General features: G+C 36.1%; 1 protein-coding gene across 1 annotated transcript in view; it reads left to right on the top strand.

The window, feature by feature from the left end:
• The first annotated feature begins 1,488 nt into the window (after positions 1-1,488).
• LOC131427467 (ATP-dependent RNA helicase bel) overlaps positions 1,489-14,003 on the top strand; it is a 29,314-nt gene continuing 16,799 nt past the window's right edge. Inside the window, exon 1 of the mRNA XM_058590683.1 lies at positions 1,489-2,071. Within this exon, the coding sequence (XP_058446666.1) occupies positions 2,027-2,071 (45 nt within the window). The 5' untranslated portion in view covers positions 1,489-2,026. The remainder of the gene's footprint in view (positions 2,072-14,003) is intronic.

The raw sequence follows: 14,003 nt of genomic DNA on the forward strand, positions 1-14,003 counted from the left end.
CCAAAAACATTGCTTTCTCACTATCAAACATACCCATATTTCAATCTCATTTACCTCGTCTCAAGATTCGTTTTTGTATGTATGTGCGGGATTGACGAATATCAAATTAAGTCGAATAAAAAAATAAAAAGAAAAAAGAAGGAAGAGAGAAATAAACAAGACACGTACGGCGAGATAATGACTCAATTTCGTCTGGACAATTTTGACAGCAGCCGGAATGCAGCCAGCCTTCTGACGGTTGCTAGAATTTCTCACAAGCGGGTTTTGTTGCACTGTATATTCACGAAAAAATAACAGAAGAAAATGTCCCGGTTGATCGTAATTATGAGCGCCTTCCAGAACACTGCATAGTCTGTCGGGTCCACCAGAAATTATCCTCGAACGATACGTGTTGGCAGCAAATGGACAAGTGATACAGCAAATGGACAAGTGAAACAAAAAGCTAGTTCTAATGTTTTAAAAACTTGTGCACCTGCACCTCAACCCATTCGACGAACCCTCTAAGTTTTTTTTCGTTTGATTAATAAAAAGACTCTTACTGAAAATTTACAGAAATTTATTAGAAGATAATAATTTAGACTTTTTACCGTAACTATTCAGATTTACCGTATGAATAGTATGTTTATTAAAATAATTCTGTTATGAAAACATGCATAAGACAAATTGTTCGGTGAAAAACTGCAAAATTTTTGTAAAATAAATTTTAAATGTACCGAAATATCGCTTATTTCTATTGATTATCGGAAGTGTTCGTCAAAAAAATTACCGAACAAAGGATTCAAATCTTAGTGTGTTGAAAATGCTGACACTTGATACAGACCCTGTCAGCTTATAGCGAAAACAATCTTCAGTCCAGCAACGCCATCGCACGGCATCACATTCAACATATCATGTCAATTGTATGGGCACGCAGTGCTGCTATTTTGGCTTGCACGAATTTGAAATTTCTCTCCCCTACTTCTATGTACGAGATTCGATGCGGACTCACCTGAGGGCACCATGCTCGCTAAAAAGGATGTTGCCAATGATTTGTTTGTGAAGTGTGAGAGCTGGATATCTTGTTAATATAATGGCTTTGTTTGATACCAGTGGTAAGTAAAAGAAAAATTAAGAAAATCCTTTTCAGAAGTAATCGAGTCAAACTAACCAGCAGTTTGAAGGTGATGAACGAATACAATAATAAACACTATCGATGGTGATCTGATTTTCTTTTATCGAAGTTGCCAGTTATATAAAAAGTTTATTAAAGTGTCACTGTAACAGTGCATATTGACAGTGAACCGCATATAGCAAAACGGGTCCACGAAAGTTTGCGAAAGTATTCCGTATTATAATTTGTATTTGATTGTAATTATTTTCTCGAGCCCTGGAACTGAACCCAGTTTTGAACAGTTTGATTTGAGTGTGTGGAAGAATGAGACCCAAAAATTAAGCAGGATTGCCAACGTTCACCAGTCATATAAACGCTTTTGCCTCGCACCAACCCTGTAATACCCGTTCCCTCTGGAGAAAACTCCGAACAGTGCAAAAGTTGGACGAATTCGTCATTCGGTTATTTCAAAGGAGAAAATCGTGTTTCAATAGTTTCGCTCGGAAACAAAAACGATATTAATTTATCGCAAAAGTGTTGCGCTTTGCGCGTGTGATATTTGCGCCACCCGGAAGTGGTTTAAGGCGGCTACTGGTCGCTGTGAAAATTTGTTCAATTTCGGATTGCAATCTCTTTTTTTCCCTGGTAGTGCGTGGAGTGTGTTGGAAGAAAGAAGAAGATTCACAAGACAGCTGACAAGAAGAAAAAGAGAAGCGAGAAAAAACTGCACGACGGTGGTGTAATCCAAGCCCCGTAATATAGCTATCGCTTGGGGTCGAACTGTGTAGTTTCAGTGGAATTCCATCATCGGTGTAACAGTGCCATCGGCGCATTTAAAGACATCAAATTGTATAACGTTTTATCGAAAAATAATTGAATTCACATCAGCCAAGTCGAACGGAAGAAGACAAAACCCATACGAACGCTGGTAGTAATATGAGTAATGCTATTAACCAAAATGGTACAGGTCTAGAGCAGCAGGTGAGTGGATCGCACAAAGAATTATTTTTTCATTCGAACATCATCTGTTCTTATCTTGGGAGTACCAACGCTAAATGCAGCGGAAAAGAAAATGTTGCACAACGATTGTTCTCTAACCTGATTTCTCTTTTTGCTTCCATCGTTTCCAACTGGATTGGCCAGTGATGCCAGGTTGCTGAACGCGAATGAAAAGTGGGAATCGGGTTCATTTTTTTCTGCTGTTTCTATGCACAAGGTTAATGCTGCTGCAATAGAATCAAATTATTCATGAAGGGCATATTGAAAAAAGTTTGGGAGATTAAATGGTGATTATTGAAAACATATTGAAATATAAATCCCACTTTGAATAGGTTCACTTGGCAAAGGTTCTATACAGTTTGCCTTTAAGTTCTTAAATAAACTAAACGTACGTTTGTATTTGTGCGCGATTTTCTTTCAAATGACCTACTTTAGTAAGGCTGGTGGAAGCTACTGAGTTTCTTTATTAGAGTAAAAATTTGGTGATTGATAGTAATAGGAAATAGTTCAGAATTATTATTCCATTACTTTGAATATAAGTTTTAAGGTAAGGTGTAAATCGAACACAGCGAATGTGTATTATCACTTCAGCTTAAAAATGTATTCATAGAACACCTCACTCTCCTGATCTATATGAAATAAATGTGACATTGATGATATGGATATGAGGCATTAAATGCTTTGGGTAGTCGAATAGGTAGTTCACCGAAGCGTTGACATCAGTGCTTAACATTTTGCAAGCACATAATTTGCAACCAACAGAGATTCAGGGGTTACTTCAGATGACTAATTCCTGTTACGTCTCTTTTGAGAGTGTGTTTCTCATTTATACCAAGAAAACTCGCAATTTGATATCTTAAAACGCGTCGATAGTTTTGTTTTGATTTTGATTCGGTAAATTGATCCATTCCCAGAACTAACCTTTTTCCGATTTGGCTACTAGAAAGAGAAGTACAGAAAAGGATTTTTTTTAAGTTGATAAAACGGGTCTCAACAAAACGTAACTTCTTCCAATCCAGGAAACTGTTTTGCTAAATGAGTCTTCTAGCTGGTGTATGGAAATGTCAAGCTCCTAATTCTGAACATGGAAAAAAAATGTTTATTTTTTAGTTTCAAAATTTGTTTTTGTTTCTAAAGTACAAGGTATATGCGAGAAGTGTGGGTTGTTCATTTCTTTAAACATGAGCATATCTGCACTTGCACCTATTTCAGATATTGTTTTGTTTCTGCAGTCATTTGCATATCTGTGCGTACTGTGAAAATATCCTCGAAAATTAATGCCCCCAAAAGCTGTTGAGTTCCCACTGTAAAAAAAAAATTTATGTGTTCTAAAAACCAGTGGCGTCTCGTGACCAAATTGACTAGTTGTGCACTGCTTATGTGGTACGATAGCAGATGTAACAATTCGTTGTAAGTAAAAACTAAAGATTGATGAATGGAGATTCGCTTGTGTTTTTCAATACAATGAGATAACGATATACTTTCTGATGGCATTTTTTATTAAACAAACAAATCTCAGAGCTGAGCTGAGTGATTTTGTTCTCTTCTTGAATCTGTGCAGTAACTCATGTGCAGACACTAACACAGCGACAACAGATACTTGAAATTTTATTCTGATGTATATGAGATGTGTGTAAATACACGCAATTTCGCTGCGATCCAACCTGCGAATAAATAAAGATTGCGAAAGAATAATTGAATTTGGTTGGGGTTGGGGACGCAGTTCATTCTTTTAATTCGACCGGTTGTGCAGCTACTGAAATTAATCGCAAGTCAATAAACTTCGTGAAGGAAAGGTTTGTTTCGTGAGTTCAGAAACGGATGAGCGAATGTTAGTGACGAAGAACAACGCAGTTGTAGGCCCAATATGTATTCCGATGAAATTATTTCTCTGGTGGACCGAAAACTTCGAACTGATGATCGATTAATGATTAGTGTCCTGGTTGATGAAGTTTCCTAGAAAACTGGTTCAACTCACAAACGGCAAGGTTATAGGAAGTTTAGCTAATTTAACGGTACGGAAAATGCTTGGCAATATTCGTATATCTCGAGATCGCGAAATGTTAGCGCAAATGTACACTCAATTTTCTCGGAGATGGCTTGACTAAGTTTCACAAACTTAGATTCAAATGAAAGGTTTCATTTTCCAATTGAAATTTATTTTCTTGATTAAACGAAGATTTCACTTATTCTATAAATAAAGATTTTACTATTCAATAAATGAAGATTCCGGAATTGCGGTGATTTATACAAAAATGTGTACTAGAGATGGTTAAGTCGATTTTTACCAACAAAGATTCAAATAAGTCTAGTTCCAGAAATACAAAATGATACAAGCGAAAAAAGAGATTGATATTGAACTGTTAGGCGGAGATGGCGGTTCAATTTGAACTGCTTTAAGCACTGATGAGCCGAAGGCGAAACGCGAAGAAATCGAAAATGTCCTAAACGTTTTTAGAGCTACATCGGTTTTCATAAACAGATTCAAATGGATGGATTTTCAATTTGAAACGTAATTTGTCATCAGCAACTATGTAAAGAGGGGCGATTTCAGGCCAACTCGCGTGTAAGCTTTACGTGGGCGATTGAGCCATATTTTTGTTAAATACACATATTTTTTTTACTCCTGGATCCCGTTGTTAGCCTTTTCCTTGGAGGAAAGGTGCCTTCATTTCCATCTAGCGAGGATTAAGGGGCACTTTGTTCGTGGCACATGTTATAATCAATTGTCGCTTCGTGGGTGGTTTCTGTTTTCTTTTCGTTTTCTTTGTTATTCGTAGTCTTGACCTCGTTGTTAGTTTTTGCCAGTTCCCGTTGCTAAACGGTTGTCCTTTTTTTTTGGTTAAAGATGTCCTTTTCGCTGTTTCAGTGCAAGGTTTTCCGTAGTGTGCAGGTTGTTCACAAAACTGACATGTAACCAGTTGATTTTTATAGGTAATCAGCGTTTTACACGGATGTATCCCACCTTGACCACAAATGATGTAAGATGGAATTGCCTTACGTAGTTGCATACGTAGCACTTGCACGCATTCCGGGGAAAAAGTTCCGCCATACTTCCCTTTCGATGGAAAGAACTTCATCGTACTGCGACATATTTTCCCGAACGAACTTATCGCTGTCCTGCGGGGGAAAGTCATGCACGCGTGCTTGTATGACATTGTTCACCATGTACACAGGAATTTTGTATTTAATATTGTCACACTCGACGCTGTGCACCTCGCTGTTAACTGGAACGAATGAAATTTCGTCTCTTTTAATGTTGCACACACATTTAGACGCTTTGTTGAATTGAATCTCAGTTACATCATTAGCGTCTGACATGCATCCGTTCTTCGAGTAAGATTTCGATTTCATTTGCTGCTGGTCTAACTCTGCAGCGTTTGAAATCACTATAAATTGAATTTGGTCAGGTAGGCCAAGTTTCAGGTTTTATTAAATCGTATTTGCCCTTTTCCTACACTCTATTGTTTACTACACTGTATTGTCTTTATTTCTGTCGATTTTTTTTAGAATCGATTAACAAATAAATAATTTACAGAAATCGTTAGTTAATGATTAATTGAACACAAATCTGTTATACTGTTTTCCGATTTACAGATCCGAAAGCATCAGAAATTGGGATCGAAAACTTTAAAATAGAATTTATTTCGATTTCTTAGAGATGGATACACCGATTTTTACAAACTTAGATTCAAATCGAAGGTCCTATAGTTCAGTTACAGTTCTGTGGCTGTCAAATTTCATCCGGATCCGACCTCCGGTTCCGGTAAGTGACGATGATGTGAACGTAACAACCTTCCAAATTGTTCCAATTGGTAGGTTTTATTAGTTAATAGTCAAATGAACCGACTGGAGTTCCCATTTCCGGAAGTACTGAAAGCAGGGTGGCAAGTGACCGGGAAAATCGGGAAAACCGGGAAAAAGTCGGGAATTTGGTTTTACCGGGAAAAAGTCGGGAATTTTAGTGCAAATCCGGGGAAAAATTTACTAGTCCTAATCTTAGTAACGATTTTCAGCATCATCATTTTCCTGATACAACAAATGAAAAAATGAAGGCCATTTTGTGTTTGAACTAGAAGTTCAGTACAAGTTTTGAAACTTCTTCTTGTCCCTCACAGGTTCAATGGTGCACAATCCATTGAAAATGGAGCCAACACTTCTGCAATTTTAATTCAATAAGCGCTTTCTTAGTTGGCATCAATAACAGCACAATGATTGCTCATAATGATAAATAAGGATAATTTGGATACTTTTGCTGGATTTCTATTAAATCTTGACAAATATTAGAAAAGATTCCAAGTGCAAATGACAGTGTCTCTTTGTTTATTTTCTCTTTCAATTATTACTGTATTTTCCAACAGTTGATAGTTTCAGTCGTTATTCTATGCAAAATGTAATATAGATCGAAAGAAAGAGTAAAGAAAGAGGAACTATAATTTGCGCTTAGGATCTTTTCTAGTGTTTTTCTTCAAATATCAGGATAAGTATGCATAATGGGAAAAGTAACATCAGATAACATGTTTGATAATTTTTTTAAGAAATCTTAGGGGCCGTGTTTTTAGTTGCCAGCCAATAATTTCCCTAATTTCACTAAAATTTGTCTTAGTAATGTCAAATTGTTACAATACTTGTTTAGTAATCTTGGTATTGATTTCAATAGGACTCACAAAATCGACACGGTACGGTCCAAAAGAACTAGTTTTCCTCGAAGATTGAATGAACTGGAGTTCTTTATTGAATAATAATAGCTCACTATTCTTCTCAATAGAATAGTCTTTCAAAACGTTTGCTGGTTTGAGGAATCTGGTAGAAGTTCGCGAACTTTGAAAATGTATACAAAAGAGAATGATTATTGGTAGAACACATGCCAAAAGACTTTATTATTATTGAATCTGTTAACTACAACTCATATTATTTTCGAAGAAACATACAAAGTTTCAGAAAAACGAAAGAACGGTTCAATAGAACTAATTCTTTCGGTACAACTATCAAGTTTTCAACAGTTCTTTGAAATAAACGATTTTGCTCATTTCTAGAATACACTCTTAACTTGCATAAGTTTTAAGGACTGATTTTCCAGATAGCCTTTAAAAAACTGATTCAGTGGTAGTCTAGGAAAATATTGAATAGTTCGAAAAATAATTATTTTATTTTAATTGTAAGACTTTAAATTTAATTTTTGATCATTAGGCTTTCAAATAACTGATGATATTTCTGGAAAACTACAAAACACCACCAATAATCGTCGAATATGATGTGAAAGCTGCACTTAAGAGCATTATTGGAAAAAGCAAGAAGTTTAAAAAAGATTGTGTTGATTTTTCAAGAAAATTGCAAGAATTTTGATGTTTCATTCCTTCGTGAAATGCAAGACTGATCACTTTCATCACCGTTGGCCAGATATGTTTCTTGTTTTAATCCTATTGTTACATCGAAGTTACTGGCGAAATAAAAGACAATATAAAGATGGAATACATTGGACTGCATGGTACTGTTAGTTCAGAAGATGAACGTTTGGAACAACTGTGAATGAGAGTTTTAATCGTAGTTCCAAGGAGATACCAGAAAAATACTTATTTCTCAACTCTCGATGTTTTTTTTGGACATGTTGAAAAAACCGGGAATTTTTAGTCTCGCGCACCGGGAAAGCCGGGAATAAAGCGGGAAATTGAAATCGCTAATTCATTTACCACCCTGTGAAAGTAGTGACAAATATCCCAAAACGGAACTTATCCAGATGTCTCAGAAATAGCTGAAACGATTTTCGTAAAATTATAATTTATGATTCCGCTATTCGTAATATAAGTAATGAGAGATAAAAAAGAGATTTGTTAGTTGACGAACAAATAAACCGACTTTGTATCCCAGTTCCATGTGTTTGACACAGTCAAACAGAACACTTAAATTGAATTCTTTAATCATTTTAACGGCCATTTCGAATATTTCTTTATTTGGGAAAGTACTTGCATGTGTCATGATGGCACCACGTTACCCTATCTAGAACATCCAGTTTATCATTTGGACTGTGTTTCTTTCTCCATGTACCAACACAGTTGTCATTCATACAGAATTATCTGTAATGTGCTGATTTGTATGCGCCCCTGAAGATTTCATGCAGGATGTGTCGTTGATTCCGGAAACATCGTAAAAACTCAAAAACTCCGAAATCCATCTTACTTCGATTTCTCAAAGATAGCTTTGTCGATTTTCATAAACTTACACACTACGAATTAATTCCTTTGTTCGGTAATATTTTTGACGAGAAATTTCGGTAATCTATAAAAATGACCGATATTTCGGTACATGAATTATATTTCACAATAATTATGCAATTTTTTACCGGACGATCAGTTTGACGTAAATTTTCGTTACAGAATTTTGTAAATAGATACACAATTCATACGGTAAATCTGAATAGCCGCCGAGTACGGTAAAAACCATACTGTCCGTATGGTAAAATTATCTTCCAATAACCGAACTTTTGTCAAAACTGATTGTTGTTAAACTAACTGTCAAACAGTTATTGAAATTAAGTAAGTGTCTTTTTATTAACCAAACAAAAAAATTCTTAACTAGTACATCGAATGGATTGAGGTACAGGTGCTAAAGTTTTTAAAACATAAGAACCACTAAAAACTTTTTGTTTACTTATAGGCAGAAAATAATAAATCACTTTTCCACTTGCCGCCTACACGATTCGTTCGAGGGTAATTTCTGGTGAACTCGACGAATTGTGCAGTGTTTTGGAAGGCGCTCATAATTCCGGTCAGCCGGAAAACATTTGACCCTTTTTTCGTGGAATAAAAGCATAGCCACAACAGGTTGGAATTTCCTTCATTCGTTTTTGTGAATTTGTGTTGTTTTTTGTAATCCGAAAATCCAGAATTTTAACCAAAGGCAAACAAACAAACAAAAAATTACCGAACAATCAGTTAGATCCATTTGGTTTACAGTTTACGGTGGTTGTTTGACATTTCAGCAATTACCGAACGATCGGTAATCAATTTAATTACCGAACTGATTACCGAACGTTCAGCTGTTGAAAATTCGGTAAAAAATTACCGAATTCTGCGAAATTTTCTTAGTGTGTAAATTTATACGAAGCTGTATATTCATTCGGATCCGAATTTTTTATCTTCTAGAATAGAATGAGAATTTTTTATAACTTTTTCCTAGCTGATCCAATACAATACAATACAGATCTAGTTAATTGATGTTTATATAAATGGTCAAATTTTAAGAAAAGAAATCATATTAACAACTATGAGAAAGGCATTGTTACACTATTCAGTGGCTTTAAAAGCGGCTTACAAAACGCAACAACAACAGTTTTAACGGCGGTTCATTGTATAGAGAACTGGTCGTACACGCCAGTTGTCGTATGTTCGAACCTAGACTAGTCATGCAATTATTGTATCTTCTAAGAATCGGGTCCGAAGTTTAACTTCGCTTTGCTTTGTGCACCAGTTTCAACATCAAGCAAAGTATGATTTAGATTTGGACAAAAAAAAATCATTCCAAGATATCATGTTCAGATCTACTCAGACTCACTAATGCGTATTTCCCCGCATAATAAACTCCGTTCTGGATTAGATTAGTTGGTCGAATAAACGCTTAAGGAAGCATCAACACGGTTTGTTGAGTACGAAATTATGTCAGTTCGCGTATATTGTCGCTGTATACGTCTTATCATGCAATGTTCTCCAACAGACGACCTAAAATATACATTCGGATATCTTTTTGCCTTTTTCTATACAAAGGTATAAGAATTGCTGAAAAAACCGACTTTCGAACGGAGCCTCGGAGACTCAAATTGTTATATACCATTCCACTCAGTTCGACGAGATCGTAAAATGTCTGTGTCTGTGTATGTGTGTGTACACTTTTCGAATAAATTTTCACCGCTCAATTTTCTCAGAGATGGCTGAATCGACAAACTTAGGCTCGTTTGAAAGCTACTGTCGGGCCATTGATCAAGTTCGAAGATCAAATGGCTGTGACTTCTGGTTCCGGATATATAATGGTATAAGTGACTTAACCGACAAAACGTGTTGTATTTTTACCGCGCAAGTTTCTCGGAGTCGGCTTAACCGATTTTAGCATGCTTAGGCTGGTTTGAAAGCAACTGTTGAGCCATTGATTAAGTTCGAAGATCAAATGACTGCGACTTCTGTTTCCGGAAATATCATGGTATAAGTGACGGAAGCAATCAAAACACGTTAATTTTTACCGCTCTTATATATAAGGGTGTAAATATTTTGGGATCACCTCTATTTTCGTAAAGCGCTAGCGCTCAAAAGTTTAAGCACCTCGAAAAAAGTCTCCATGCAAAATTTAAGCTAAATCGGACATGGGTAAAGTGCTGCTCAGCGGTTAAAGTTTGAAAATTTTCGATCTTGAAAAAGCACCATAGGAAATATTAATTTCGGAAATTAAAAAAAGGAAAAAGATGAAAAGGTTTATTTTCTTGTTCCACCAAACTTTTCGTTTTCCTTTTGGGTCCCATAAGCACAATGCAAAATTTCAGCTCGATCGGAAATACTATATTTTCGAGCCCGATATTTAAAGTTTGTATGGGATTTAGTATGGAGACATTAACTTTTTACAAAAAAAAAATCGGTCGGAGATCATCCTATGAACTCTAAAAATCAGTGCACCACTGCTGCTAGTGAAAGTTATATGATGTGACTTCCTTTTAATATGCTATAAAGGTTGATCCGAGTTGTTTGATATCTTCACGATACTTACTCAGCAGAGAATGAAGATTATTTTTACCATGCTCCAAAGTTTACTGTAAAGAGCTGAAATCAATATTTTGTCCCACCCTAGTGCTGGTCTTACACGCCAGTTGTCGTATGTTCGAGCTCCGACCTGGAAGGATTTTTCCGTTATTTAACATATTAGGTATAAATATGTACTTCATGACGATTATAATCAAAAATATGAGCGCCGTGCCAGACTATATTAGAGTGCCAAAAATACCTCCGATACCCTTTTCTCTTCCGAATTAGTAAAAGATTGTATTCTAAATAGTATTTACAGCTTATTTTTTTGTGAAAATGGATTTTTTTTCATATATTTCGAGTTTCAGTACACTGAAACTGTTTAAAGAGCGTGCTTAAAAAACTTGTAGTGTATTAGTAACCTTTCTTACTACTTACTACTGTGGTGTTCCTCGTGAATCGCAAGAGTGATCCTTATTGGTATATGATATATTTGATTTGAGTGAATTTACACATGTTGAAACAGCTTGAAATATGTTTATATAAAAAAGAAACCTCCGATTTGGCCCTAGGCTTTGAATGATACAGGGCGCGTATCCCGCTTGACGGATGGGAGTGGGAGTCATTTCACACTTACAAGGTAAATAAGTTGGACACAGTCGGACCATACCGAGATCGATCGTTCGCTTATAAATGAAAAAAAAATGAAAAATGTTCTGCTGTCTGGATCAATCACGAAGTAGATTTAACGAATAGTGCTTGAAATAGACAACAGGCAATTAGGCGGTTTCAAACATTCTTATGTCTGGAATTGGTCACAGATTTGAATTAATTTGATGCCTTGGGGTGGTTATTAATATATCAATTTGAATCTGATGAATTTAATTCGAAAAAGAATAAGAGTAAATTGATATCTTATGAACTATTAAGGAATTTAACCTTTCCGATCCGGTTCGATACCAGCACTGAAAGTGTGAGATGTGTACTTTCGGAATAGTACGGTTTACGTAGACCATTTCATCCAATAACATCTAGTATTTCCATGCGAAATACATTGTAATTCTTGTCGATTGTAGAATACAGAATTCCTTTTACTCTAACTTTATCACTCTCAGCACGGAACTACAATCAATAAAATACTCAATATATTTCTCAAAGGACCAAAAAACTGCTTATATTCTTCTGCGCATTGCAATGATTATGACAGAACGGATACTGCCCACTGATCTGTGGAAGAAATGAAACATACTAATCAAATCTCGTAGGATTGGTGGTATGTGTGTGTGTATATTGCAATGTGTATTAACTCAATATTCCTGTTTCCCCTATCATTTGAATCAGAAAGGGGAATGGAATCATGTCCCTCTGTCATGTCACCTCTGGTAGCCGCAAACAGCGTAAACAACATCGTCCAAAGTCTGCACACCTAGTAGTTTGATTGCATGTTATTATTATCATTATTATTATTATTATTGTAAAATTAAGAGACACAGATGATACACGATTGAACGATCTTTGCAAGCCTATAACGGCACAGTTTATTCCATAGTTGGTGCGACGTAGAGGTAATCGAAGACAGGCGTTGTTACGGAGAACACGGGGACAAACATTGATAATAACCTCACAAGAGCAAAGCGGGGCAGTCAATCCTATCATTCAAAATATCAGCTATCATCAAAGCACGCGACAGCTCTCGTCGTACTTGTAGTGTGTCAAGAACAATCAGCAATCCGCGACTTTCATAGCTCGGCAGTTGATGTGTATTATTCCAAGATAACCGTCGAAGAACAAAACGTACGAATCTACGTTGTGTAGATTCTATTCTATCAGCTCCATTGAGGTAAAGAGGGTTCCAGACTACTGAGCAATATTCCAAAGTAGAACGAACGACGAGTGTACAATATATGGTCTTCAGGCAATAAATATCATCGAAGTGCTTAGCCATTCTAAATATGAATCCCAAACAGCTTTCGCAACAATGTAGTTAATGTGCTGTTTGAACGATAACTGCTCATCGAGAAAGACACCAAGATGTTTGACGTATGTCGACTTAAATTGCGTTGTAGAATGCTTGGTACATTCTCTGACATTCGTTACTTTCAATCAGTTCCTTACTAATGCTACACTGGATGCAAAAATACATCGACAAGAATAGAAACAATCAGAGCAGATTAGAAAAGTTAGTGTTAGTCGACCAATCATTTCTAGATAAAGCAATAATCGTATGTACCACATTGAAAACACAGAAGTAGTTGGTAGGATGACAAGTGAAGCACATTTCCTGCCCAAGTGACAAATTCTCTGGCGAACTTGCAATGTTGCAAGTTGCAAATTGGTTATCGAAAAGGAATCTGTTGCTAGGGTTACATGCTGAAGGGAAGCTATCAGTGATAAGCTGGTTTCCTTCTTCGTCACTAGTGTTCATTTGGGTACCATAGCCTAGTTTGTCCGGTATGGAATGTATGGATCCTTGTAACCCCCACCCTCGGCCAGAGTAGTCCATAAAGAGATAAATAAAATGGAAGTAAAATGAAATGGCTCTAGTCGTTGTTTCGAAATTGGCTCCGCGAAGATAATGTTATGATGAGACTATTTGAATGACTAGAGAAAGGCATTATCGCACTACTAAGACTGGGAACCATTTCTAGGTTAATTTTAACTTTTGGATAAAATCGGAAACTCGAGCGTTTTTTTTTTGATGTTGTCAAAAGTAACCCTACTCGAAAGCATGGTTATTTTTGACAGATCGATGGTTATTTTCCGACACTGATAAGAATCTTGCATAGAAAATTCTAATATAAATTCTTTGGTTTAAATTATTTCCAGTGCAAATTAAACCCAAATAACTTTCCATCCGTCAAATTTTGAAATGGGTCGCAGTTTTAGTTAAATTTAACAACTCGACACAAAATAACCGCTCAAGTGTCAGATTTAAATCAAAAATTAAAATTAACCGCGACATGGTTCACAGCCTAAGTGAATTGATAGGGTTTTTTTTCCTGCTGCACTTGTACCAGAAAATTCAAATGAATTTTGTCGACAATGATTCACCCAAAGCCCGCAATTCTGTTCAAACGTAATCTTTTTTGTAAATTTCTAAGTGGAAAAAATTGGCTGACAGTCTCTGAAATAAAACAAAACTAAACTATACAGATAAAGAAGAGGCCGCCGAGGACTGGTCGGTCCATTGG

This window comes from Malaya genurostris, chromosome 2, assembly GCF_030247185.1.
Source record: "Malaya genurostris strain Urasoe2022 chromosome 2, Malgen_1.1, whole genome shotgun sequence".
Lineage (NCBI taxonomy): Eukaryota > Metazoa > Arthropoda > Insecta > Diptera > Culicidae > Malaya > Malaya genurostris.